The sequence below is a fragment of the Fusarium vanettenii genome, assembly GCF_000151355.1.
Source record: "Fusarium vanettenii 77-13-4 chromosome 1 genomic scaffold NECHAsca_8_chr1_1_0, whole genome shotgun sequence".
Classification (NCBI taxonomy): domain Eukaryota; kingdom Fungi; phylum Ascomycota; class Sordariomycetes; order Hypocreales; family Nectriaceae; genus Fusarium; species Fusarium vanettenii.
In genome coordinates this window covers 1052735-1080569 of record NW_003315876.1, presented here as the reverse complement: position 1 = coordinate 1080569, position 27835 = coordinate 1052735, and the positions used below count along the sequence as shown (strand labels likewise).

The 27835-nt window shown below is 52.7% G+C and overlaps 8 protein-coding genes across 8 annotated transcripts; 7 read left to right on the top strand and 1 right to left on the bottom strand.

The window, feature by feature from the left end:
• Nucleotides 1–1888: 1888 nt before the first annotated feature.
• On the top strand, nucleotides 1889–2399 carry NECHADRAFT_30058 (uncharacterized protein; the record flags this gene model as incomplete). Its single annotated transcript, XM_003049848.1, is given in 2 exon segments — nucleotides 1889–1994; nucleotides 2014–2399. The coding sequence occupies 2 exon segments, from the start codon at nucleotides 1889–1891 to the stop codon at nucleotides 2397–2399; spliced, it is 492 nt and encodes a 163-aa protein (XP_003049894.1).
• Nucleotides 2400–5600: 3201 nt separating this feature from the next.
• NECHADRAFT_65268 (uncharacterized protein) lies at nucleotides 5601–8981 on the top strand (the record flags this gene model as incomplete). Its single annotated transcript, XM_003049847.1, has 5 exons — nucleotides 5601–5649; nucleotides 5761–6164; nucleotides 6217–6766; nucleotides 6818–7287; nucleotides 7411–8981. The coding sequence occupies 5 exons, from the start codon at nucleotides 5601–5603 to the stop codon at nucleotides 8569–8571; spliced, it is 2634 nt and encodes an 877-aa protein (XP_003049893.1). The 3' UTR covers nucleotides 8572–8981.
• Nucleotides 8982–9438: 457 nt separating this feature from the next.
• On the top strand, nucleotides 9439–10814 carry NECHADRAFT_29913 (uncharacterized protein; the record flags this gene model as incomplete). The annotated part of the gene is made up of 5 exons (XM_003049846.1): nucleotides 9439–9649; nucleotides 9698–9790; nucleotides 9847–10368; nucleotides 10421–10464; nucleotides 10536–10814. 5 exons carry the CDS (start codon nucleotides 9439–9441, stop codon nucleotides 10812–10814), a joined length of 1149 nt encoding a protein of 382 aa, XP_003049892.1.
• A 2037-nt stretch (nucleotides 10815–12851) lies between these two features.
• NECHADRAFT_29873 (uncharacterized protein) lies at nucleotides 12852–13514 on the top strand (the record flags this gene model as incomplete). The annotated part of the gene is made up of 1 exon (XM_003049845.1): nucleotides 12852–13514. One exon carries the CDS (start codon nucleotides 12852–12854, stop codon nucleotides 13512–13514), a length of 663 nt encoding a protein of 220 aa, XP_003049891.1.
• Nucleotides 13515–18762: 5248 nt separating this feature from the next.
• NECHADRAFT_74298 (uncharacterized protein) lies at nucleotides 18763–20043 on the top strand (the record flags this gene model as incomplete). The annotated part of the gene is made up of 1 exon (XM_003049844.1): nucleotides 18763–20043. The coding sequence occupies one exon, from the start codon at nucleotides 18763–18765 to the stop codon at nucleotides 20041–20043; it is 1281 nt and encodes a 426-aa protein (XP_003049890.1).
• A 551-nt stretch (nucleotides 20044–20594) lies between these two features.
• On the top strand, nucleotides 20595–21383 carry NECHADRAFT_30214 (uncharacterized protein; the record flags this gene model as incomplete). Its single annotated transcript, XM_003049843.1, has 1 exon — nucleotides 20595–21383. One exon carries the CDS (start codon nucleotides 20595–20597, stop codon nucleotides 21381–21383), a length of 789 nt encoding a protein of 262 aa, XP_003049889.1.
• Nucleotides 21384–23743: 2360 nt separating this feature from the next.
• On the bottom strand, nucleotides 23744–25924 carry NECHADRAFT_89796 (uncharacterized protein; the record flags this gene model as incomplete). The annotated part of the gene is made up of 3 exons (XM_003049625.1): nucleotides 23744–25385; nucleotides 25439–25629; nucleotides 25832–25924. The coding sequence occupies 3 exons, from the start codon at nucleotides 25922–25924 to the stop codon at nucleotides 23744–23746; spliced, it is 1926 nt and encodes a 641-aa protein (XP_003049671.1).
• A 527-nt stretch (nucleotides 25925–26451) lies between these two features.
• Nucleotides 26452–27818, top strand: NECHADRAFT_89795 (uncharacterized protein; the record flags this gene model as incomplete). The annotated part of the gene is made up of 4 exons (XM_003049842.1): nucleotides 26452–26602; nucleotides 26657–27098; nucleotides 27151–27580; nucleotides 27627–27818. 4 exons carry the CDS (start codon nucleotides 26452–26454, stop codon nucleotides 27816–27818), a joined length of 1215 nt encoding a protein of 404 aa, XP_003049888.1.
• Nucleotides 27819–27835: the final 17 nt, after the last annotated feature.

Genomic DNA, 27835 nt, shown 5'->3' with positions numbered 1-27835 from the left:
TGTAACTGGTGTGCCTAAACAGGATCGATCCTTTTTATATAACGCATGACATAGGCATTGCGACATGACATGGGGAAAAGATCAACGAGGTCCAGTTTGCAGGTGGATGCAGCTCGGCCGATGCCGACTTTGCAAAGGAAGCGTTTCACACTTGGGGGAAGAAGGGGGGGCATGGATGGGGTGGCTTCCATGTTTTTCGTGATCCTGGAACAAGTCCGTTTAGCCAAGCCTTGCGTTCCCTGTCATTGAGTCCCTTGATACATGTTCAAGCTTGATCTCAAGGTTCTTGAGAGTATCTCTGAGCCAGAAGGGCGCGTGGGCAAGATGAACCAATCGGTTCGGCGGTATAGTTCTCCTTCTCCAATAAGCCTCGTCCCGTTATCTTTTCCCGAGAGGCGTACGTCATCGACGCCGAGAAAAAAAGTGACCGAGTGTGGGGGAGGGAGGGGGAACATGGGAGGCAGCTGAGGGAGAGAGCAAAAGCAGGATCAGGATCAGGATCCATCTTTGGTGGAGAGGCTGTGACTTGAAAGAGAAGGGACGCGCGGTAATCGCGGGGCTACATTGAAGCCAACAGCATCAAAAAAAAAAAAAAATTTCCTTCATTTTTTTTTTCTTTCTAGTCTTTTAGATGGGATGGCTCAGGGGCTACGTAGTAAACTATTGAGTGGCGAAAGAGCCTGTGCTTTGTTGAGAGAGAAATGGAACGAACGAATTGTCTTTACACATGAGTCGTTTATCCCACCGGCCACGCCTCCTGAGGCTGAAATTTTCTGGGCCAGCCTTGCCCCCATTAGAGGAAAAGGCCGAGAGAGGTCCTCATGAGACGATTATCTCCCCCCTCCTTCTAGAAGTAGGAGGGTATGGGAAACCAAGTGTCGTCAGCAGGTTGCATCTTTGCCCTGCCTTGCTTCAGCCCCTGCAAGGCTGCCCAGACGCGGAGAACAAGAGATCTCACCTTTTTTCTCCTCCTCTTTCCTTGCCCAGGCTGATAATGAGCTGAGCAAGGCTCCAGCAAGGAAAGAAAATGGCTCTCTCAATGGTCGGTGCTTTCCACCCCCTTTACCCTTTCTAGCGCCAACGCTCTATTTTAGCGAGACTCTGCCAGCAACAAGTTGGAGGGTTAGCACAGCCAATAGCGTCGTGACGCACACACTCCACCATCGACGATGTGCAGCAATAGCGGGAAAAAAGAGCTCAAGGGTCAAGGCAAGGCAAGGTTAAGGAGCTTTTACCTTGCCTTGTTTCCCTTTTTACCTGCGACCTCCATTCTTTCTTAATAAGGGACCACGACCCAGTTCTCAAGGCATTTTGGTGTTTATTTGTTATTTACATTGGGACGACACTCCATTCCATCCATCAATCGTTTTTATCATCTGGAACAACAAAAGGAAGCCTAAAAGACATTTTTGAACCAAGCTTCTACCCCCCCCCCCCTCCCCCCCCACGATCGAGACACACCACACCCGTACGCGTGGCCCCGAAAACCCGTCCAATCCCCTTTGCTCTGAATTCTTCAGCTCCCTCCTCGAACGGGCGCGGCCCCCATCGTCATTTGTTTAAGGAGTGTGCAGTGGGTGGAAAAGGGCTGGAGCCTTAAAGGAATTTCTTGGATTTTCGGACAGTCTTTTCCCTGATCATCGCTACCAACCTTCGGGAAAAACTTTCTTTTTTGCTGTCGCTACCTACTGGTCCGGATTTGGAGGGGCAAAGTTAATTGCTGGTGGCTGCTTCGAACCTCACGACGACGACGACAACGACGACACGCAAGAGCTTCAAAACTCGTATCTTGCTTTGTCATTACTCGCCCATTCGCTTATATCTAAACGATTTCGCCAAAAGGGAGGAGAAAGAGAGAGAGAGAGAACTCCATCGCTTTTGCATCACGATGCGTTCGCCGACTTCACTCTTGGTTCTGCTATGGACAATGGTGTCGATAGCTTTGGCAGCTGATTCTGTCCACCTTTCTGGCACGTCGCAGCTCGCGACACATGGTACGTCTTTTTGCGCAAGGCCGCGTCACACCTCGCAAGCTAACAGCTCCCTCCCTTCTAGGTGTTGCATCCCAATTACCTCCTCATGAGCGCCTCGTCCACGCCCAAGACCGCTCGAGACAGGCCGCCCTGACGCAGAAGCTGGGGCCCGGCGCATTCAAGGTGTCCATTCTCAAAGCTGCCTCTGTCAATGTCAAGTCGTTTGCGCACGGCGGCATGAGCCTACTCCTCGACCTTGCATCCTCGTCCAACGACGTCCTCGACTTTATTGGCAACAATACCAACTCTGTCTTTTCACGATCCGAACCCAGCGAGGAGGGCAACGCAGCTTCAGGACGGAAGCACGTCGCCTATACGAGCATCGCCCTCGTCCTCGTCATGCTCTTTTTCGCCGTCTGGATGTAACCGACAAACCCTCATCTACTTCTTTTTGGACACTTTTCTACTTCGTATGCATATTATGATACCCCCCGGTTTGGCGTTTTATCGGGCTGGCTACGCCCCCGCGACGGTTTTGGGTGCATTTACTTTTTTTGTGTGAATGATCCCACGTGTATGTTGACTCATACTCTCGAGATGTATCCCGTGGACGGGCAATGAGGTGATTTCTGGGCTGGGCGTGTTGCTGTTAGGCGACAATGGGAGCACCCTGGTTGGTTAATGATAATGGCTGGATAAATAATGACAGAAATGTAAATGACAACACATTTCGCAGATGGAGAGCGCGTGCGTCTCCTGATGGCGGAATATTCAACAAATATACAGATATAGATCTGCACATAGAAGCAAGCACATTGAAACTTATGCCTACTGTTCATAATTGGTCGTGAATTTATGTTATGTCGAGGACGTGAGTTAACCAACTTGTTTATCAAATTATGCAAAGGACATCCAGGGCCCAGATGAATCTACAAGGCGACAAATGACAATGCCATACCCACAGACAGTATCATGCCCATGTGCGGTATTCGGAGCATTTCGCTTGTACTTAGCTTGACCATCCCAACTTCGCCAAACTTGTACCCGGTCGACAGCGCCTTGTGGCTTTCCGCCTTGTCTTGTTCAATGTCGAATGTCTCAGACACCGCCTCTTGATCCATCTCCATTCTTGGTAGCAGCAGGCTGTCGAGGAGCCCTGTTCCTGAGTCCAATTGCTGTAAACATCCATCCGGCGAACATGTGGTGCCCTCGGGACAGCATCCGCCACCGAGTTCTTGTCCGCACTGCGTCGTGTTGGCCAGGCATGTCGCGGGATGCTCCTTAGAAACAATGCACTCGTCTGTTATAGCGCAACAGTATATCCCCGAGGGAGACCATTTTGTTTCATGGCAGACTTGGAGCGGAGGACAGCAAAAGTTCTAAGCCATCATGTTAGTGAGGCTCCGCAGCCAAGGCTCAAGAGATGAAGCGTACGGGCTTAAAGTACGCCTGGCAGTCATGAAGGTGATTCCCACACATCTGAAAAGGCGGGTGATAGGGATGTTTCTCTTTATCGCCGTGAAACACCTTTGACACCAAAAAGTCGGCAGACATCAAATTCGACAGGTCAGGTTCCGGCTGCTTCAAGTGACCGTTTGCGATATCGACGACAACAAAGACAGCTACCACGACGGCGGCGAGAAAGGTGGCAAGAAGGATGCCCATGAATAGGTATCGAATTCGGCGGTCGTAGAGATGGGCGGGTTTGCCCCAGGGTGTGCGGGTGTGCGTCTGGCATTGCGATTTGTCTACCATGGTAGTCTAGGGATATAGCGAGGTCGGAGTAAAGCAGTCTTGGGACGATAGGATCTAGGATCTAGGATGTGAGGTGAATTATAGAATTGGAATGTTAGAAATGAAGCTTTGGGGTCTTTGAGGAGTTGAAAAAGATCCGTGGAGGCAGCCCAAGTCGTGGGATACTCCTTCTCCGAGCTCCCGAAACTTGAAGCCAGCCATCTAGGTGTCAACTGCCAACGGCGCACTTCCAGATCCGCCTCCAATTTAGACATCTCACGCATCTATGGCGCTCAAGAAGCCTTGGCCAGGGATAAGTGACACAGTAGAAACACGACAGTGATGATGTCTGAAGCTGGGTCGGGCTCTTGGGTTAGCCCCCAGATCTTCAGAACAGGTTTACAACATTGATGGAAAACCCATCCCATTGATGAGAAATAAGCTTAAGATCGCCGTGGCTTGAGCCATGCATTGTGGGAGATGCCCATCAACGACGCCACAGAGTCGACCGAGTCTAGCACAACCGTTTTAAGGAGCCACATAGGGGTCTTGTTTCATGACGAGTAAGGGGTGTAGGCCAGCAGAATTGGCAAGTGGGATTTGATCAATGATGTCAGTCAATTAACTTTCGTTCTCATCTCGAGTCAGCATAATGGCGTCCGCCACTTCTCCTTCATCTGCCGCTTCTTTATTGCTAGGGTTGTCACTATGGAGCAAAAGATAATTATCACGGGGAGCATATTGCCTACCTAAGAATACAAGTCCCAAAGTACAGTAAAGGATAAGATACCTCAGCTAAGTACCAGAAGCGCAATGCCCAGTTGTACCATAGGTACCGTAGACTGAATATGGCCTCTACCATCATCATCATCGTTTCGGTATTAGGACTCTGACGGCATGGACGACCCACTCGGGCTGAGAGCATGCTTGAGACTCCAAAGGATTGATGTTTTATAAACAGCATCATAAGCTCATGGCTAGTTTAGAGACAGATAAACATTGTTTCTCTTGAAACAAACAAAACAAACACCTAACTTGATAGGTCAGTAAGACGCAGCTGAGTGTGTCATGGCTGATTAAGAACAGATAGGACTTGTTGATGAATACGCCAAATAATGCCGGTAGACAGCAGAATTCATCTCGATATTTTCAAAATGCTTTAATTACAAGATTTCACCAAGTTTTGAGGAGTGATTAATGTGACCTCGAAGATGATGTTCAAGTCGCAACTTGAGGGCGTACATGCGCAGCCAATCACAAGCCTTGCATTTGTGGCTCGTAAGAAGCTCTTACCAACGAACAAGCAAATAAATTAGGCTATTCCTTGGCCAGGCGTTCTTATGAGCACCAGTGGATTATGAATTGATGTCATCGGAGGGGCAGGTCACACAGCAGTGGTGTTATCGTTGTTGAGGCTACTGGGTAAGATTGAACACCCTGGGTGCCTTCTTGATAAGTCTATCTCGGTCAATCGGTGCTTGTATTTGCCGATAGTCGCTTATCAGAAGCATCAACGAGTGCAAGCAAATTGTTTACTGTCGTCGCAAATACCAACAAGGAGTGTTTAAAACGGTTAATCAGTTAATAATATTGTCTATTGATCCCCAGCCAGAACTTAGAGCCTTCAAACGGCCAGAATTTTGAATTTTGCAGCGGAATATAAATTTCCCTTCCATCCTGTGCCGTTTGTGTATCGCTCCTCACCTGAGCTCTGGGGCCAGAAATAAGGGCACCGATCGGACTTACTCAGCAAATTTTCTCCGGACAACCATCATCCCGCCGCCTCTACGCCAGAACGAAGCCGTCGCCAGCTGCCGCGCTGCCCTCTGAGCTCCTCAGACGAGAAATTCCTCTAATTGCGCCTGTTGCTTATGTACCGATAAAGTCACCATGATGGCTGAGCCCGCCCAGCCCGATCTCAGCGCGGCCATGTCCCCGACGGGTGCGTAGAAATCCATGCTTCCAATGTCCCGCTTGATCCCCCGCCACCTGAAGAACTCTTGCGAGCTCGCGCCGGTCTGCTGCGTAGCCATGCTGACTGCCGTGCCCGTAGGCATCAAGCAAGAGACAAACATCCTCGACGGCCTCGATCTGGACTCGATGCTGCAAGCCGCGACCAAGCGTCCCTTCGATGGAAACACCAATGGCGACGAGTCCTCCAAGAGGGTCAAGACCGAGACCGAGCCTGTCCACGATAACGCGTTCGAGCCAGACCCAGGCGCCGAAGAATCGCTAGAAGATGGGCTTGCGCTTCTAGTTCAGAATGCGCTCAACAATGTTGGCGATCTGGTGTCCCAGTTCACTCAGGATGCAAACATGGCTCCGACGACAAATGATCCGATGGATGTTGATCCCGCACCCATCCCCGAAGCTTCTCTCCCTCCACCCCCCGTAACCTTCCTCTCTGACCCTCAAAAATACCTGCGCAAGGCCAGTCGACATGCGCTCGGCAACATGGTAGGTTGGCGCGACTACGTACCGCGACCGAGTGCTTACACGACTGGCATAGGCTCTTTCTATCCTCCTCTTGTTCTCGCAATCCTTCGACGACTCAATAAAGCCGATCCGAGATGTGGAATCGCAACACGCCAAGGCTTTCCGGAATCTGCAGACCTCGTTTGAACAAACCAAGCAGATCTACTCTACGAGCGCCATCCTATCGGCTGATGAGCTAGAGCTCCAAGACCATGAATCCCGCACCATCCTCGATCTTGCGAATCTCGCCCAATTCGCCATTTGGCTACTCCAGACCACACCATCGTATTCCAACGCTCATCAGAACTTTCACTCTATATTTCGAGGGCAAGTCTCAGACCTTGGTTCTGATGCACTCGATCTGTACCTGTCCATCAAGACTCAAGTTGCGATCGACGCGCTTGCTACGAAAACTCCAGAACAGCAGTCTGGGCCGATACTAGATGACGCCATAATAAGCGGGATGGAGGATAAGCTACGTGGGCTTCATCACAATTCGGATCTGACACCAGCAGATCGAGAGTTCATCTCATCTGTACGGTCGATGAAAAACGCGATTCAGGGCGAGGCGCAACCCGACACTGGTGAGTGTTTTGCCGGCGCCGCATCATGAGAGCTCTCGCTGACGAAAACAGCATCTCTAAGGGAAAAGTACAAAGTGGATGACTTGCTGGCTCAAGTTGCTACTTGTGTCAAGACTCGACTGGCATTGATGTCGGATCTCGGTTCAAGACTGGGCCATCCCATGCCATCCAGTGAGGAGACTGCGGTTGACCTATTGGGTGACGCCGCCGGAAATGACGATCCCGATCTCGACTTGGATGATCTATCTTCCTTTTTTGAGAAGACCACCTCGGGTCTTGTCCAGGACGCTCTGGCTGGTTTGACCGAGACCAATCCGGAGCCAACACCAACACCTGCAGCTGAAACAGTTGAACAACCGGCTACAGCCGAACCCACAAAGAGCCCCGAGAAGGTAGAGCCTTCTTCAACGCCTCAGACAAATGGCAAGGTGGACTTTATGACGGACTATAAGGAGTTGGAGGCTCTTGTGGCTGAAAGCACTTCGAATTACGTCAAGACCACATTACACGGGCTATCTCCAGTCCCATATCAGCCAACCGTACCTACAAGTACAAGTAAGTCTGAAACCAACCTGGATCTCAAACTTTATCCACGAACAATGGCCAACAATCTGGTAGCGCAATCGTATCTCAGCCAACTCCAGCAGTCACATGCTCAGCATCCTTACTACTCATACACACACAGCATACCCGAGCCTCCTCCTCCTCCCCCGGAGCCTGGTCAAAACTTGCCGCCCAATCAAACCTGCCCGAGTGCTGTCTTGTATGACAAGGCGAGACAGGCGGCAATCTCAAAGTCATCCGCCCACACTAGGAGAGAGGGTCTTCATTCGACACGCCGCCCTTGGACTCAAGAAGAAGAAAAGGCACTCATGGCTGGTCTTGACATGGTCAAGGGTCCTCACTGGAGTCAAATACTCACTCTGTTTGGACAGAACGGCACCATATCCGATATACTCAAAGATCGGACACAGGTGCAACTCAAGGACAAGGCTCGTAACCTCAAGCTGTTCTTCCTCAAGACCAACTCAGAGATGCCGTACTATCTACAGGCCGTAACTGGCGAACTCAAGACTCGCGCTCCTACACAGGCAGCCAGGAAGGAGGCGGAGGAACGCGCAAGGTTGAACTCGGAGGAGGATCAGGCCAGGATACAAGGCATAATGACACTGGCCGGGGGACTGCAGAACCCTCCACAAGGACGGGCAGCGGGAACACCAGCCTCAGCAGTTGGTCAGGCTGTCATGACACCCGCTCAAGCGGCGAGTGCAGCACAGGCCGCGTCGACGCAACACGGCTTGCCTGCCCAACATCAAACACCTACTCACTCTTACTCTGCCACCTCCTCGGGATATCCACCCTCCTCGCTACCACAAGCCAGACCGAGCATGATTACTGCTACACAACAGTCTCATCAGTCTACACCTCAGCAGCCTGCCCGGCCACAGGCACCTCACACTCCTCGAGCCCAACAACAACACCTACCGCAACAACCCCAGAGCGCCATGCACTCTCCCGCTCAGGCTCGATCCCACACGTCGACTCCTGTCGGGCAGATGCATCACTCGCCACCGGCTCACCACACCCCGACTCCTCAGCCCGCACCCGCGCAGCCCGCTCAGCCTCAATACTCTCCCCCTCAACACTCGCAGCTCACATTCCCGTCGCCTCCACCCACGGCGCCCGTTCACACCATGCAAATGCCCCATGTGCCTGCCCCTGAGCCTCAACACGATATGCACGACAACGCTGCAGAGGCGGCGCTACTTCAGGGCCTCCAGGCGGCGGTGGCAGAGTCGCTGTGATGCAACGTCGCACAAGGACGCCTGCAGTCCAACTAGGTAACAACGGCTGATGCCAAGCCATGAAGAGTTTTTCTACCACTCTGAGCTCATCCACGCCTCATCTTATTGTTTCTTTTTGAACATTTTTTCTTTTCGGTTTCGCATTTGCTATAACAAAAGCACCATGGATAAAAGTGCACTCGGCTACCCAATTTTGTTTCCCCCAAAGTTCCAGGCATCGACCTGATTTGAATAGGGAGGGGGGCCCAGCTATAGATGAAAAAGCCTCGACGGCGGAATTTTAACAAAAAGGGGTGAAATGAACCAGTCTTTGCTTGCAATGATACCACGACTTAGGAGCACGATTGATGGGTAGGAGGGGAGCGAGAATAGTTGCGATAGACTATCAAATCAAAAGTATTACAATTCGGTACCTGGCTTGTGCTCGTGACTCCTATGTAACAGTGAAAGCGATTCTGAGTTATCGTAGTACGATGTGAACGAGGGTGGTTCAAACCAGGGGGTTGAAAACTCTTGGGTAGCCTTAATATATATTTGTGCCCAACGGCAACGACGTGGTCATGAGACTCGACAAAGATATGACAAATTCCAATCAGGAAGTTATCATGGATGCCGTGTGCCATATGTGGTGCAGCGAGCCAAGACACCACGTCAACTATCCGTGGCATGTACCTAGCCTGAACCATGAAGCTTGTGAGACGTGCCATCCGTAGATATACAGCAAGAGAATCATGTGTCATGTATCAGTGTATTGGCACGGAGTGATATAAGGGAGATAGCGAGACCATTATCAATTATACGAGTGGTAATTAAGACGTAGTCTCACATTTTCTCATATCAACGCTCCAAAACCACCAAAGGTTCAACATGTTCCAGAGAGTATACCCCAGCCAAGGAATTGGCTACGAAGTTACATGCGCAGCAGCCGGAACCGTTTGTCGCAACCCGCCTACAGCGCTGAAACTCAATGGTCAAAGAATTACATCGCAGTATTGCCAATTTCACGCTTGCAGGCAAGTTGAAGGAGGGCGGGCGTGTCCCAATGCAAAGCTGCCTCGAGCTGTAGTGTGCAGCCAGCGTGAGTCTATGGCTACAACTCGAGAGGGTTGCTAACAAAGAGACCAAGATATTCGGTGCCAGGCTGTTGACAACGGCACGAGATGCAATCTCGACGTCAAGGATGGAAACTCGGCCTTGTACAGGTACTGTATGCCGCTTCGTAAGATATCCCTGGCCTACAATAGGACTTGACTTCAGCAGTTGACAAGGAAATAGACCTGTGTACACTACCCGGCTGCGAGGCTCAACGGACGTGGCATAACGGTCAAGATCTGGCGTTTTGCCACGAACATCGCTGCGAATACGACGACTGTCGAAACCACAAAGATACCGGTCCGTTTTGCAAGGATCATACATGCGATGACACTCATTGCATAGCCTTTGCTCAAGGAGTTGATCCAGAAGACCCTCAACGCTTCTGTGAGCGACATCGTCACTGCCAAAAACCACAATGCCGACGTCTCTGCCACGTCCGCGATAACGGCCAACCCTCACCCTTTTGTGGCGCACACTACTGCGAGGCACCCGACTGCGAAGCCGAACGTGAGGGGGGATCCCACTGCCGCGACCACGCATGTGCTGAGCAAGGCTGCCTCGAAGGCCAGGAGTCTCCGGGGAGTGGTTACTGCAAAAAGCACACGTGTAAGACGCGCAATTGTCGGCTTAGAAGGCTTGGCAAGGACTACTGCCCGTATCACGAGTGCGTATATGGCGGCTGTGAAGCTGAAGCGATGGAGGGTCGGTATTGTGAAGGACACCAACAATGTTCCGAGGCGGGTTGTGAGAGTAGGAGGTTTTCTTTTCAAGGGACAACACACATCGTATGTGAAGACCGTAAGCCCCCCTTTCCTAGATTCTCTCAGTGCAACTCTGAAAAGAAACAGACCTGTACGGGGTGTGTCCAGGCAACAACGATAGACGAGGCTGTGGTCGACGAGCAGAACGAGGCACACGATTCTGTGAACACCATCTTTGCCAGGTCCGTGACTGTCAAGACCCAAAGGCTCCTCCGTTCGAATTCTGCATTAGTCACAAGTGTCTTGTGCCAGAATGTCACCGACCCAGGCAAACTTCAATCCACGGACTTGCCCAGGGCAATGCTGACGGACTCTTTTGCGACGGACACGGCTGTAGACAAGTTAGCTGCAACAACCAGGCTGCGACGGGATCAGGCTGGTGCTTGAACCACGGGAGGAATCGGATAGTCGGCGTTAGGCAGCAAATAGGCGAAGCAGAAGATGAGCTGGGAGAGCCTGTTCCTCGACATGGCGAGGCTGGGTATCGTCACCCCCAGAGACATCTCGGCTGGGCTGAGAGAAGGTATCAGGACCCGTGGGCCTCGTGGGGTATGGCGATGTGACGAGAAGGCTCTGAAAGTGTAACAAGTTATGAGGCAGGTTGTCAGAGTGCCTCGCTGCAGCCTGGGGAATAAGCCACGCTGGTTCGTCACCAGTTGTGGGATGTTTGGGGGCCGGGAATGTCAGGAGTTACGGCTAAGAGAAGAATATATTTGTTGGTTGAGGGTTGTGAGATGGTGGGCATCTTCAGGTTCAGCTTGGTGGCGCAGGGTTGAAGTGGTTGGTTCCCATGAATGTTGAAATGCTTATTTCTCGAGATGATATTTCCATCGATTTAAACGAAACATGGAAGAATAATACGAAATGGATAAGAGCAAGAATCCATCTCAACCACAACCTGATGCGTAGACAAAGAAAAGACTTGTACGAAACCAGAGGCTCAAAGATAGCCCTGCTCTAGTAATGCACTGCCCTTGCGTCGCATGTTGCATGGCCTGGAACCGAGTGATCGGGCGGTGCATCTCGGGTCGATGCTGCTGCAAGGGGTCCCGTGGTGACGATTCCTCTTTTGTTTGGTTTGGGGCCTTTGATGGTGTGGAGGAGTAGAAGGTGGATGGACGATGAGGCCTCACAAGGCGTACATGTCATGGGGTAGCGGGGCTGTGTGTTTTACATATTCACACTGTAATATACTTGCGCCCCCCGCTAAATTGCATGCAAAGTTGAGTCGCTCCTTAATTAGGCTCTATCCACACTGTATGCCCTTGCAGGTCACCATGTCCATCTCCCGCTCGCCAGGCCCTCGTGGACGAACTCCTGCACGTCACTCTCATCTCCCGCCAAAACGCATGCACGACACAATAAGCTAATGGATCTTGCTACTGCTGTTATCTCCGTTTCTCTCTTCTCTTTGGTGCCCTTTCGTTAGCCGCTTCTTTGACGCCGCTCGGTCCATGCAAGTCAAAATCATCAATGCCCCTGGATACCCGAGGCAAGCGCCTCTTACAACGGCATCAAAGACTTCATGCAAGCCTTCAAGCCCACACTCTGTTTTATGGATGCTTTCCAAGTAATAATCCATCTTGTCATAGCTGCTCAAACTCTCCCTGTCAGCCACTCTTTTCTTTGTCTTTGTCTGCGCCGGGAATGACCACCATCACCATTGAGACATGGACCACGCGCGCCTCATCCAACCGACTAAATTCCCAAAGTTCCCCCATTTAAACCAAAAAGTGCTGGTTTGCTCTGCCACAGTTGTTTGCTTGCTTTTCTTGTCAAGTCTGCCACACTTGTGCTCAAGTCCTAGAGCAAAGGCAGAGACGGAACCGTCAGGAACATTTACACTTGTTAGACTCCTACTCATCAGCCGCCCCCTACAAGCCACGATAGCATGGCCTTGAGGTCGTTTTTATTCCAATTTTCAATCCATGTTTGACTGCCGCGTGGTTTATGTGTCATTCTCTACACCGGTGACAGAGTCAGAGCAAGTGCCTGATACAGAGGCTGGTGTTTATAAAAGGAGAGCTTCTGCTCTGACCTGCAGCAGCCCGTTTCCCCTTGTTCTATATAAACAACACTTCTGACCTTCTTTGATCACCTGCATTAGCCCAGTGTCCCTTTCAGCTGTCATTCTCTCCTTGGTGGACCCCTTCCGAGACAATCATCAGGGTCATTCATTTGCTTCACGACCGCTCTACTCTAAAGGCAGACACTGCTTGATCCTCCTTAGCCCCGAGTCCTAGATATCTCTCGTGTTGTCTCAGAGATAGACTGTCTTTATATCTTCCATCGTCTACCCAGCTCTCTGGAACTCCGACTGTGATTGATCATCAGAAACCGGTACCACTCTACAACCTCAGGTCACTCAAGCTTCACAATCAGACATCAGTCAGAGAAACTCCCGAGACGCAACCTATGACCGAAATGACATCTCGACGCTTCTACGTTGAGACCAGCCCTGAGGGGCGGCCTCAGTTCGTCACTGTCAAACGATCCCGATCTTACCATCACCACCGTCACTCCTGCGACTACTACAAGGTCAGCCGTGAAGAGTGGAAGACTCTTGTCAAGCAGAACCAGCAGCTTGAAGAGGCCAACCAGGACTTTGCTGCTCAGAATGAGACTCTGAGGGTGAGGCTCCATAACGCAGAGGCCGAGACTCATCGTCTGTGTCATGTCGTTATCCCTCAGCTCAGGGACCAAGTCGAGCACCTCACGGCCGAGAATGAGTGCCTCCGTCGATCCATCGATAACTCCTGCGATTCTACATCCCGGAGCCATCGCGAGATGGATGCTCTGCGGGCCAAGGTCTGCCGTCTGGAAAAGGAGAACAAGACGCTGAAGGACGAGAACGGTGACCTCCGCTACCGTGTGTGCCAGCTGTCCAAGCAGATCGACCAGAGCCTCAGCCGCCGTGTTGCCGACTTGACAAAGCAGATCGAGTACTGGACCAACCAGTCTGGCTTCTGGAAGAAGACTTACGAGGAGCTACGGGAGCGCCATATTGGTCTCATTACTGTTGTCGAGTCCAAGACGGAGAAGATTGAGGTCTACGAGGATATCCTAAAGCGTCGACGTGTCTGCTAATTTGATGGATCCCCTCTCTTTTCTCTTTCTCCTCCCCTTTTCACCGGCATTTCTGGATATCTACGGGACAGCGGCCGCGTTGGAGTGGCCAGGCAGTTTGAATCATGACTGGCTTTGTTGGGATTGATGATATCTTGCACCATGTCTTTATGCCGTCTTTATTTTTATCTGTTGGACATGCTATGTCTTTATTTTGAGGTGAGAAGCATCGTCTATGCTTGTATTCATGGCTAGTTCTAACAAGTTGTGCTTATAGTTGGAAATACCCCTTTATGTACCGGGCTGGGACTTGAGATCTCATTCAGACTGGATCAACATTCACCACCTATGATATCTTTCTTCTTATTCTTCTCTTCTTTACTTTACGTTTACGCGCTATGACCAATGTGTAGATGACGACACGGCATGTTGGATAGGATGTGTTCGGAAACAAGGAACTTATACCGGCTAGGATAAGGAGGGTTGTCCTCCCACATTTATTCAAATCACCTTATACAACCCCACGAAAGTGTCTCAAAGCAATTAATGCCGTTGGTGAACTTGCAATGTCTATCCACTTTATTCCCGCGTGATAGTTTCTTTGTTCTTGCAAAGCTAAAGGTCATCTGGTATCGAAGTCGTGATGGTTTAGGGTAGCAGTCAATAGCACAATGTCTCGAAACACCGAGGTCTGAGGCACACACTCTACCCCCCTACAGGTCTATGTGACAAAAAGAAACAAACCATCCCGTCGGCTCTATACCCCTCATCAGTCAGTCCACTTGGCACCCTGCTGCAAGGTATCTCAGCATGGCCATGACGTGAAGTGGGACCACGAAGATGCAGTACAAATTCACAATCACAATAACAACAACGACAAATTCCACCATGCTTTGTCACGGCTGATGAGTATAACGGGCTTTGTCATCCAAGATGAGCCATCAAATTTGAAATTCTGCCTGCTCAAAGTGGAGGGAGGGGGCGGAGGCATTGCGCGCGCGATGCAACGCGATGTCCCGTGGTATCGCGCATCTGTACAATACTCAGCGGGGACGAAGACGACGACGCGAAAGGGGGGTGACGAGGCAACCAGAGAGGGTGTGTGAAGGGGTGTTTCACGAGTGATCGATAGAGGGGGAATGCCGTAGAAAAAAAAAAGTAGAAAAAAGGCAGCCACCCATCTTGCAGCAGATGAAGTAGAAAAAAGTCCTATTTCAGGCAGAAGAGGGACTTTGTGGGTGATGGGGATTGGTCGCCTGACATGGTCGCCAAGGGTATGGTTTTTGGGGGCCATGACGACTTGGAACCAGGCTGAAGGTGGTGACGACAAAGAGGATGGATGGACGATAACTCACTCCCATGTTTGTTGCACAGAGATGTATGGAACTAGAGGGGGAGAACGGGTTTGAGAATACGAGGACAGGTTTACGGTGAGAGTGCTGGCCTGAAAACGGATCATCATGATAATCGTGGATGTTGGATAGTGGTGGGTGGGCAATGTGAAACACCCGACATCATGGTGGATGGCGGCACTCGAGGTTTCATGGGCGATATCCTGAGTGGGTGCCAGAAAGACGGGATAGATAATCTGTTAGTGGTGTGTGCAAGGCCGAAGGAGAGGGTGTAGAGAGTGGGAATCTCGAGGGGGCATATGACCATCACCAAGAGGTTGTAGACCCTGCCAAAGGACTATTCGCATGACCATGTAAACGACACCAACAAAGTCCTATTTTTTGTCCACTTTGACTCATGGACAGCTTGGCCTTGACCCAATCCGCTCGTCGAGACCAGTCACGCAGTGACAAACCGTTTCTATTTTGAAAAGAGCCAGTTCCAGAATGAGCTGGCAGTAAACGTGTGCACGATAGATACGCTTCCCGTGGATGGAAATCGAAATCGCCAGCGGGTAGATCCGTGGCTTAGCGAAACGGATAAAGCCTGGGATGAGGTTTGAGGTGGCCGTGTCATGGATCAAGTCTAAATTACTTGCCCAGTTGGGAAATGCCATCGAAGGCTGTTCACCGAGGGGGGGGCGCTTCCCGATGGCGTTTAGCGACCGTTGAGGGGGGACGGGATGCCCCATCCACTGGGTAGGGGCTGGAAACTTGCCGTGCGCTGGCTTCCATCGGTGAGGTCGCTCGGTAGGCCGGGTCCGGGGGGCCACAAACAGGAATACTCGAAAATTACTCCAAAATGACTACATCCGCCAGGTCACTCCGTGAAAGGGACTGACGCAGGCAACAAACTGACCTAGGGCTGGAAACGTGGTGACGGGGCAAGCTTGGCAGCGGGAGCGGGAATGCAGGGAGAGCCATGACGGCGGACCAAGGGACACTCACTCATCTCATCTCAATCAATCAATCAATAATCCATTCCAGTCGAGGCCTCCTTGTCCAGCCAGGGCCGATTCAGCCCAGCAGTGCCCAGCCAGTCAGGGAGCACCCAGCCAGGCCCCGAGGCCACCAGGACAAAGGGGGCGGATACCGAAACACCCACACGCAATCCAAAACCATCCAATTCAGCTCCATTCCCACCCATTCCCGCCGTGTCAGAAAATTCTGATGTGCCCCAATTTTGTTTTGACAGGCGGCAAGTCCAAGCGTTTAACTTAGGTTGTGAGGCCCCAGATGCGGGAGGCCCCCCCGGGCGGAAGCTCCCCCGGCCCCGGTCCCAAGCGACCGGCGACCGGCGGCGGGCGGCTTCTCGAGTCGCTAGGGTACCTAGGGACCTAGGCATGTTAGACCCGACGGGACTTCCTGTCAACCTTCCGCCTCTCCACCGTCATTGAGGCCCTACCTAGCTTGGGCAGTACGTGCCCCCCCGCGATCTTGTCCAGATTACCAAAATTGCAGTACCATTTTGGCTCTGCTTCGTGATGCGCATGTGCTCTCAAGCTCCTGCAGCTTTCGTCATAGCTGGCCAACAATATCTCGCTGCTTCTCGGCCACTCCCGGATGCAAGAAAGACGAGCAGAGGAGGGGTCAAAAGGCAACCGTAGACGAACAAGGGGGGTCAGGCACTACGACTCGTCTCTGCGCGAATGTGGCCCTAGTCGCCCACCACGGGAGTTGAAGTTGGTTGCTTCTGCTTCTGGCGTCTGTGAAATCAGAGAAGCTCCCATGTGCCGAACGGCTCGCATTGACGACAAGGAATGAGGCGCAACCGATCAGACACAGCCAACGGCCACCACGAGACAAGCCCGTGTTCGAGTTGAACCCTTCTTTTGTCAGCCTATGAGTCACTCGGATCTCTCGTCCAAGACTCTGGGTGCCTTTTTGCGGCGCCGGCGCAAGATGCGGCGCAGGGTTGTAAGCTGGCGGTGACGGTTACGGGACTTGAGCCACGAGGAGGCGTGGAGCCGAGTCGGCCCTCATTGAATGATCAGCATCTTGCCCTCGCATTTTAACCTCTCAAGCATGCGAACCGGTTGCGGACCAGATCAATGCGGATGTGCCTCTGATTCTCTGATGATGGAGGGTGCGTTGCCGGGTAAACTGGCCATCGATATCGTGATGAAAGACGGGGGGCCAAACGGCCTGCTTCCTGCCACCCCTGTCAGTCAAAGAGTGTGTCTGGCACCAGGATGCTGGTGGTGGTGATTGTGCAAGTGGTGATGGCAGCAGTAGTGCCACTCCCCTCCCGCATTGCTTTTGCTCTGCCCTTCCTTTCTTCTGCTTGGTGGTTACGGTGTTGCACAGCCCCGGCATAGCCAATCAAGGCCCCTTTGCGCCGGCTCCGGGGGATCCAGGAACCAGGGAAAAGGCCGAGGGCTTTTGATGGTATGCAAAAGGCACTGAGGACCAGGAGAGCCGGCGGAGAAGCATGAGGGTTGGGAAGCGGACCCCGGTTTGGCAAGGGTACGGGTAGGGTAGAGGTGTGGGCGAAGTGGGCATTGGGCTCTTGCCAAGTGCCCCTTGGGCACTGATTCTGGTGCTGATGTTGGCGTCACAACGGCGCCTTTCTGGACATTGCGCAGGCCGCAGCGGCGGTATTGTGTGTCGAGAGGTTGCTGAGAGCGCAAATGCGAGTGAGAGTGTGTGCGTGCGGCCCAGTTTCCATTTCCCGTGTCTTGTGAGCCTCCCAATCACGACAAGATGTGCCTCACCTCCCACTCCCTCACCCCTCCTCTACTCCGTTCCATTCTTTGTTGGGAAGAGGAGGAGTCTCCTTCAGTCCAGACAGGCAGGGGAGGACCCAACCTGCAGCTGGCGGTGGAAGAAAAAGAGAGACAAAATGCCCACTCCCTCGGGTCCAGCCCATCGAGGGGCCGACTAGACCGCTGAGAATCTGAGGGTGCCACTAGAATGCTACCGGTAGCTGCCTCTTCCTCTCCGCCTCTCCGCCTTTGCGCGCCGTGATGTACCGAGTCTGTATGTGGGTAGGTAGTTAGGTAGGTAGCTAGGTGCTAACCTATCCTATTAGCATTAGCAAACCACTTACCGATGACTCCCCTCCCGCCTTTTGTCGTGACCCGTGCCGTCGGCCCTGGGAGTAACAGAGGACAAGAGCGTGAATGTAGACATCGATAGAAATGGAATAGATGAGAAAGCAAGGAATAAGCACAAGGCAGTCTTTGGTCCGTGTTGTTAGAATAGTAAGGTGTGTGCGTACATACTAGAGTAATAGAAGGAACAACAGTCATTTCCAGTTGCACCTTCCCTGCCTTGCTTTGCCTTGCCCTTTGCATTCCCTTCATCTTCCGCCCCCCTCCACCCCCCATTCCAACCAGGCCAGGCTTTTTTTATTTTATTTTTATTTTTTCCTCCCACACCCGAGTTTGATAAAAATCCATATCAACCCGAACACTTTTTTTTCTTCCCTTTTTCCCCTGCCTGCACCCGAGCTCATTTCCCTTTTTCTATCGCCCACAGGTTTTTATTCTCGACCTTTTTCCTCATTCCGTGTTGGAAAATTCTCTTGTTACTACCATCTTCAGTAACAAACTAACTCGAGTTAACCTGTCAAGTCGTCCATACCAAGACGTCACTCTACCCAGCTTTTTGCCTTTGTGGCCCCTCGCGCTCCCGCTCCCGCCCCTCCCACGGCCCTACCTACCGTTACAGCGCTTCTCCGCCAATTCGCTCGCCCGCGCTCTTATACCGCCTGCCAGACCTAGTCGTCGTTGGGCAGCGCTGCATCGCAGCGAACAGGATATTCCCAAATCACCCCAGAAAATACCTTCAAGACGGCTTCGGTTACTTTTTCCGTTCCCATCTCCTCTACTTCCTCTAGTCGTGTGGGCGATCGTGAACTGCCCCGATCCGACGCAATGCCGCTGCATCAGAGGACATCTGCTAGCCCGGTCAAGAGGAGCTCTTCCTCGGCCTCCTCCACCGTTTCTTCCAAGGCCTTGACTGGTGCGCACAACAACGCCCGGCTCTTCCCGCTTTCACACACTGACCGCCGAAATACAGTTCACGATTACGACTACTCATACGAATATGACTACGAGTCGGATTTGCGCGACGATCTTCAAAAGGCCAACACCGACCTGAACAAGGCCAACGCCGAAAATGACAAGCTCAAGAACACCATCGAGACACTCACCCGCAAGCTGAACGAGGCCAAGACCTCTCTCGAGCAGGCTAACCGCAAGGCTACTGAATCCAACGTCTCTTACCGCGAGGTCAAGGCCCAGCTCGAGGGCGCCCGCTCTGAGGCCGAGGTCCTCAAGGAGGACAACCGCCGTCTCAACACTGACTTTGAGGAGCTCAAGGAGGATAAGCGCCGCCTCAACAGCGAGTGCGAGGAGCTCAAGGAGGAGAAGGAGACCCTCAAGGAAGAGAACGAGCGTGTCAAGTTTGAGCACCATGACCTCGAGCAGCGCTTCATTGGCCTCACTGCCAAGCATGAGAACCTGACCATGCGTTTCAACGCTCTTAATAACAACCAGACGCCCACCTCTACCATGACGAGCCCCATGTCGAGCCCAATGCCGAGCCCTCTCCCTGCTGCTCTCCCCGAGGCTACTCGCAAGCCGTCTCGGCCTTCCAGCAAGGCCTCGAGCAAGGCCTCTAGCAAGCCCAGCAGTAAGACTGGTAGCAAGCGCGAGACCCGCGAGGCCAGAGAGGAGCGTCACCGTGAGCGGGAGGAGCGACACCAGTCTGAGCGCGAAGAGAGCTCCCGTGAGGAGCGTCCACGCGAGCATCGTCACCGAGATGAGCGCACCCGCGAAGAGCGCCGTGAGGATCGGGGCCGACGGAGCGACAAGCCCAAGGACAAGGACAGCCGGCCCGATATCAAGGCGGACAAGGAGCGCTTGTCGAAGCGGTTTGATGAGCGTCCTGCTTCAGGACCTCGCCAGACCAGCTTCATCGAGCCTTGGGGACCCGGAGGTTGGTCTCACTATGACACCCCTTCCAATAACCTTGACGCTTACGGTCAAATGACAACAGGACGCAAGGCTGCCAGCGTCGTCTCTAGCCAAGCTACTTACAACGTGCCTCGCACTTCCAGCATCGTCAATGGTCACTTTAGCAGTGACAGCAGCACCTACGATGACGAGCGTTACGAGGATGGCTCATACCACGCGTATCCCATCCCGAACTAACCTCATTCACCCTATTCTCTGATCGACCTGCATCTCGAAGGGAGGTAGGCGGTCCTGGCCGAATGCCAGTGACGGCCACCCAGGAAATTACCAACCTTCCCGTGTCGCAAGTCGGAGCAAGACTCCATCAGGAGCTTGCCCACAAACAAGATTACCTTGGACACACCCCATGAGACATACATCCAAGGGGTGAGGACCATCCTAGCAAGTTGGGCTTAGTAGGGCCCACCATGCTTCTCTCCCAATCGTCACCGACAAGCGGATTCTGATTCCAGAAACTGACTCTAATACTCAATGGGGCAGGCGGGCATACGGACCGAGTCCACCGCCTTGACGCCATTCCGTTCCCCGCACGGCGCGGAATGCATGCATATCAATCCATCACCGACGTCGGTCGACATTTTCTACCGCACACAAATTTGTCTCTGTTTCAAACAACTGGACATCCATCCGCACTCCAGCAATTTTCTTGCTTTGGCTCTGTGGTTACATAACAGACCTCACTACCTGAGGTACCTGCTTTTCACATTATACGTTTTTACATACTCGCCATGAAGCTTTATCCGTCCATCACCGAGGAGCTCGCCGAGTGGGTGCAGCGGCAACCCGTCTTCTTCACCGGCTCGGCGCCAACCCTTGGCTCTCACATCAATGTCTCGCCCAAGGGCCTGGCCGACTCTCACTTTGCCATCTTGGGACCGAACCAGTGTGCATACATCGATCGTACCGGCTCCGGGTGCGAGACGATTGCTCACTCATATGACAATGGTCGGCTCTGCTTGATGTTTATGAGTTTCGGCGCGGCCCCTCGGATTCTGAGATTCTTTTGCAGGTCCAGAGTTGTCGAATGGGATGAGCCGGCATTTACCGATCTCGTCCGCCGCATCTCCCAAGGGAAGCGGTCAGCATTCGACGGCGCCAGGGCCGTAATTGTGGCGGACGTGTTTGAAGTTCAGACGAGCTGCGGCTTTGGTGTGCCCCGTGTCAAGAGGGCCATCTACGATCGCGACTCGGCATCTGAGCAACCTGTAGAGCAGGTGCTTCCAGAGGGTGTCGACGGCAAAGTGGACGAACTGGCCGTGTTTGAAGAGCGGCCCACTATGGATGCTTGGCTCAAGAAGAGAGTCGACAGCAATACGCTTCAAGAGTACCACAACGAGACCAACGTGCTGAGCATGGATGGTCTTCCTGGACTCAAGGCTGCTCGTCGAGGCGTGGGAGAGAGGTTGTGGTGGACAGACGCGAAGGCGCACGCGAAGAGGGTTCTCGCCCAGGGTGAAGCGATTGCGGTTGGGTTCATTGTTGCTGTGTTGTTGTACGTTGTCATGAATGGTGTGTGACTCTTGGTCAGTTTTGAAGGGTATAGGACGGCGCAACGGGGTTTGGATACCAAAAAGTACAGTGTTGTTGGAGCGGAAAAGCTCCCGAGGATTTCCTTTTTTGTTGTTTTTTCAAAGATATCATGTTGTTTTTACTCATCTTGTTTCGATAGACTTGCTGTTTTTACGTTTGCTACAAGTTTCGGGTTCAACAGCCCGAGTAGAAACGATTCCCCGATGTTTGCATAGGAATGGAAAGGATAGGATAGTAGTAGTGATAGGATAGCACAGCCGTAAAGATTTTTCATTCAACATTGTCGTTACTTATAACTGTGTCTCTATATGTCTGCTTATATGTCTGTGTCATGTGCTGTAGCTCAAATGAGGTTGACATGCAGGAGTGCGCCCTCGTGATATGTGAAACGCTGACCCGACAAGCCACACTGAGATGCAAGAAACACTCTAACATTGCAAGGAGAATACCCGCCGTCCCCCAAGGGCTGAATTTAGCTCAATAAGCTATTCAAAAGAAGCAGCTAATCAAAGGCGAGTGACATGATGATCGACTTCTTCAGTCTGCACCCTAAACACCTCTGTCACAGGTCTTGGCCAATGATCCTCTTCAGGGTCACATCTCAGCGGCCCAGCTGAAAGGCTTCGGGCAGGGGGGGCTGACTGCCGGCACGAGATGGGTTCGTGAGGTGGCTTGCAGGGACTTGGGGGTCTTTTATGTGTGAAACGGCGGTGCGCGATTTGGGGATAGATATATATAGAAGGAGGTATACTCACATGAGGGAGTCTGGGTAGCTTCTTCTCTCACTTCTTATTAACACAACTTCAATATGGGCATCTCGCGGGCTTCTTGCGCCCAGATGTGGGGGATAGAGGAGAACTCGAGGGGATGGAGAGCATGGCTCATCTTTGCAGTGTTTCGTGAGTATTTCAGGTGAAGAGTATGTACACAGAGAACTAACTAGATACAGTCGGCCTGATTGTCAACTTCATCGCTGTACTTGGCTGTCTCTCCCCCGCGACGCAGACGATCCATCTATACAAGCTCCAGCAGGATGAACTACTAAAGTCGATCGAGATGGTATCTCAGAAATCTACCAAGCCCCTGGAGAACCCTCACCTACCTCGAGTCTGGTACTGGGGCATGTCAGGTTAGTAACATCCCCATCTTTTCAAGAAGTAAATCTAACAAGTTATCAGGCGTATGTGACGATAACAACCATTGTCATAAATCATTCCCGCCGACCCTTTCCCTCGGCGCCATGGTCGACTCGTCCCTTCGTGCCTCCATCTCCAACGAAACGACCCTCTCTTCAGCGCTTGCTTCATGGGCGAGTTTCATCCGCAGCTCCTCTATCGACGGCTCATCCAAGACAGTAAATCCTCGGCTACATACATCTCGTACAAAGTTTCTCCCCTTTTCACGTGCTTCTGCTGCGCTGGCTGTCCTCGCCCTGTTGACGTCGGCTTGCCTACTTGTTGTTGCCGTGGCGTCACTACATCATAGGTTTCAACCAAAGGTGCGGCTGTGGATGTTATACCTTGGTACCTTGTTCGATGGATTACTCTTGCTCGCATCGGCTGTGTTGGCAATATATGCCATGAACGAAGGCCCAAGGGCAATCGTGCGTTACGCTGGGCTAGAGAAGCAGCATGAGCCAAGCGATTTCCTAGGACCAGGCATGTATGTCCTCGCGGCAGGGGTTCTGGTAAAGTTCCTTGCCATCGCCGGCGTCTTTATTGGATTCCTCCTCTTTGGCTTCATCTCGCTGGTGGTGTCATGTCTGGCTGTCATGTGCGCCTGTGCCTGTCTTGCAGGAGGAGCGGAACGAGGACGGTACTACTGTCAATACTGTGGATGGTCGTCAGATGTGCGGCCCTATAATGGTTGCTGTCCGAGCTGTCAATGGTAATGAGTCGACAGTCCAAGATAACATGTCATGTAAAGCATTGTATACCTGTGCTCGATTCCTTCGATCCTACTTAGCGTGTTCTAACTACTGCTACTACACCCCCAGTAAACCAGCCTGCATATGTGCCGGTGCGGTCCGCTTGGAGTTGCCGTCGTTGAAGATCGATCCTCCATCGGAATCCCCGTAGCTATCATGCTTACAATGAGTGGCGGGTTCGTCTGGGAAACGGCGCAGCATACGAGCCGCTGCCGTCTTCTCGCTCAACAAAGGCCAATGACTGCTCAGTCTGCAACTTTGTCCATCTTCTCTGAACGAGCTGGATCTACAGCGCGGGCTGTGGTCGGCGGTGAGCTCAACGATTAGCGGCGCTGATCGTGACGGACGTCGCCTCGCCGTGCTGCTCGCTAGTATCTGTCTGAGATGCTCGAGAAAGGTTCATATAGACTCCTCTTGGCCTCAGCCGCCGCCGTTTGTTGCTGTCGTGGTAGCAGTAGCACCACTGCTACCGCCACCCTCCTTGCTGGCTCCTGAATCCTTTACCTTGTTGCCTCCACCTCGTGCGCGTCGGCCCCGGCCGGACGACTTCTCCGACGGGGCCGGCCCGGAAGCTCCCGATGCTGCAGGCGTGTTCGCCGGCTTCTTGTCCTTGCGTTCCAGAACCTGCACCGTACCCTGCGCAACGGTAATGGGGCTTGACGTGACTGCCTTTACGAGACCCTCGTGCTCGGCAAAGTCCACATAAGCGAAGCCCTTGCGCTTATCGATCTCCACAAACGTGATGGTACCAAACACTTCGAGCGATTGCTTGAGAAGTGCTTCAGTGACACCCTGTGAGGGGTTGGCGTGCTTGACAAAGCCACGAGTAGCGTCTGCAGAAACGGTAGGGGGCTTCTTCTGTGCGTTTCCAGACTTGTTAGAACCACCCTTGGAACCACCAGATGCGTTGTTTGCCTTTGACCCAGCAGCCTGCGCCTGTGCAGGTGCTGGCTGCGATGTGCCCGTTGGAGTTGCTGGTCGTCGGGGCTCGACTTCAGTAGTCTTCTTCTTGAGAAGGACGACAGGTGGGTTCGGTGTGGCCTGAGATTGGCTTGGCCCGCCCTCCTTGTCCTTACCCTTCGGCTTTTCATTGTCCTTGTCTTTTTCCGTCTCCTTTTCCTTCTTCTCAGAGTTCTTTCCGCCTCGGGTCCTGCGACCTGATGATTGAGATTTGGAGGCAGCTCCAGAGGCACCTCGGCCCTTCACAGCTGGAGGGGGTGTCTCTGTAGATTTAACGGGTGAAGCCGGTCTCTCGGTAGTGGTGCTTGCAGTCGCAGGAGGTGTGGCCTCCTTCGTCGTCGTCTTTGCATCCGCCTCGGCCTTGGCCGCATCCTGACGTGCCTTCCTATGAGCACTGCCAGGACTGAGGCCAAGATCGCGCTGGAGAATCCTAGCAGCGGCCAAAATACCTGCACGCCGACTCTTGGGCGCCGATTCCTGAGCGGCGCTATCGCTGGTCGGCTTCGCAGTCGTGGCCTTGGAAGTTTCCGCGCTCTGTTCAGTAGAGGCCTTCTTGGTCAGGATCTTGACTGTCTCCTTGGGGGTCTTTTCCGCCTTGGATTCTCTCGACTCCTTGCCCTTCTTCTTGCCCGAATCGTCGTCCTTTGAGGAGCCCTTGCCCTTTCCGCTCTTAGATTCTCCCTGTCCGTGCTTGGCGTTCTTAGAGGAGGCACCGTCTTTAGCCTTGTTTGCCTTCTTCTCCTTTAAGTACTCGATAAGTGGCGTAGTTGTGACCTTGGTTTCTGCTTTTCCAATATCATCGCCTTCTTCGCCTTCGGCGTTCTCTTTTGGCGGCGCAGGGTTTGCGAGATCCTCCAAAAAGGCCATAAACTCGGGGTCCTGATCAATGGTTCCTTGACGCGCGTCTGTTCTCTTCTTGTTACCTGGAACCTTCTTGTAGATGGCAAATTCAACCGAGGGAGGTCCAATCAGCGATGGGTTAGTGAAAGTAGCTTTAGCATCTTCCCAGACTGCAGTTCGAACAGTATCGTTTAAAGCCATGATGTCGTCTTTCCTCATCACGTGGACATAAGCGCGACCTGGTCGAGAGGGCTTTGAAGGGCTTTGAAGAGTTCGTCAGCAAACAAAACGCTTCATTGGGGAATCGTGGCATACTCGGTGGAAATCTTGCCAGGAGCAAAAGAAAACCAATCAACTCTTCCCTTGCCCAATTCCCAGGCGTTTCCAAGAATCGTCACAAACTCGTCCTGCGTCATCCCAGGGGGAAGACGGCGAATGACGAGCTTCTCGCCTTCATTGTGAGACTTGGTTTTGGCGGGCTTAGGGGCGTCGCCTTCATTCGCTTTCTTCGTCATGATTAGTCCAAGCCCAACCAATTCTTACATCTCACTGCGCAAATAATCCCACCTTGTTTGCCTCAGTAGATCTCGCACTCGAGCCTCTCCCCCTAGATTTTCCGGGCCCGCTGTTGTCGTGCGAACCCCTTCCCTTTGAGACAAGTCAGATACGAGCGACTCCTGGAATGAGCGACATGGATGTATCACTCACCTTTGTGGTTTCCGATGTCTGAGTCTGACTCGGCGGCGCCGGGAGAACCCCGTTTGCCCGCCGAGACAGGACTTGCGGTGCCTGAGTTGACATTGCGCATGCCGCAGGACGTGTCTGGTTCTGGTGATGGGCGCTGATATTGACGAGGCCGAGTGGCTAATCAGCCAGGAAACTTCCAATGTAAGGCTTGATGAGTCGCGGCCTTGGGCGATGCCCCGCCGAGCAGCCAGTGGGGCGGTTTTGGAGGATATGCGATTAAAGAGGGGACTCTCTCTCACGTGCGGGCAGAGAAGGAATGAACTCAATACTTGGGTGCTTTTAATGTCGCGTGGACTTCGAATATTTGTAAAGAATTCAAGAGTAAAGGTTCTCGTCATGAACTCGAGAAAACACTCCAACTCAAAGCATCCTCGATTCGTCTGACTTAGAAACAGGCGTTCCTCAAGGCCCGAAGATTCTCCGGCGTTTCACTATCGCACCCCTCCATTATCTAAGCCCCACCCCCATTCGTTCCCGTGTCGCCTCAAGGTACCACCACATCGCCTTGCAGCGCTGGGCTGATATATATTCCCCCCTCCATATCCTTCCCCCGACCTTTTCGCGACGGGGCATGCCTGAATATGGCTGCAAGTGTACCTCGACCGGGCCCCGCGAATCTGGGGCCCAATGCTGGCCTTGATGAGTGGTTGGAAGAGGCGAAGCAGTGCCACTACCTGCCTGAGAGGGCCATGAAGGAATTGTGCGAGAAGGTCAAGGAGATTTTGATGGAAGGTGAGGAGCGGTGCTCGGGTGTGCCCAGCGCTGATGGCTGACCCGGAAATCCAGAGTCCAACATCCAGCCTGTCTGCACCCCTGTCACCGTGTGCGGCGACATCCACGGCCAGTTCTACGATCTCCTCGAGCTCTTCCGTGTTTCTGGCGGTATGCCAGGCGAGTCCAACGTGCAGGCGCCAAAGACCGCGACCACAGTCATCACCTCGGACGACATCGAGCCCCCTACCGAGATCACAAACCCTAAGCTCAGGAAGAAGATAAAGGCTTCAGGCGATGGGGCGGCGACGAGCGGAGCTGAAGGGGAGGAGGGCGAGGGAGACGACGCCGAAGAGGACCCCGATGCGACCGTGGCAGACCGCTTAGACTCTGGAGTTGCTGTTACAGCGTCGTCAAGTCAGAGCGCCGATACCCGATATATCTTCCTGGGAGACTTTGTGGATCGCGGATACTTCAGTTTGGAAACCTTCACATTACTAATGTGCTTGAAGGCCAAGTGAGCTTCACCGGATGGACCTCTCATGTTTCGCTGCTCACGTCTTCGACAGGTATCCAGACAGAATAGTCCTGGTCCGTGGTAACCACGAATCGCGGCAGATTACCCAGGTCTACGGATTCTATGAGGAGTGCCAGCAAAAGTACGGCAACGCCTCTGTCTGGAAGGCCTGCTGTCACGTGTTTGACTTTCTTGTCCTCGCCGCCATTATCGATGGCGAGATTCTTTGCGTCCACGGAGGGCTGAGCCCCGAGATTAGGACTATTGATCAAATCCGAGTGGTGGCTCGAGCCCAGGAGATCCCCCACGAGGGTGCGTTCTGTGACCTTGTGTGGTCAGACCCCGAAGATGTCGAAACATGGGCCATTAGCCCTCGTGGTGCTGGTTGGCTGTTTGGAGACAAGGTAGCGACGGAGTTTAATCATGTCAACGGCTTGAAGTTGATTGCTCGAGCCCATCAGCTCGTCAACGAAGGATACAAGGTATGTTCCTCTCTTCTGCTCACTGAACCCTATTAACCATGAACAGTATCATTTTCCAGAGAACTCGGTGGTGACTGTGTGGTCAGCACCCAACTACTGTTACCGCTGCGGCAACGTTGCATCTATCATGGCCGTGGACAAGGATCTAAACCCGAAATTTAGCATCTTCTCGGCTGTTCCTGACGACCAGAGGCATGTCCCTGCGAACAGGAGGGGCCCTGGTGATTACTTCCTGTGATGAAGGGACGGTATACG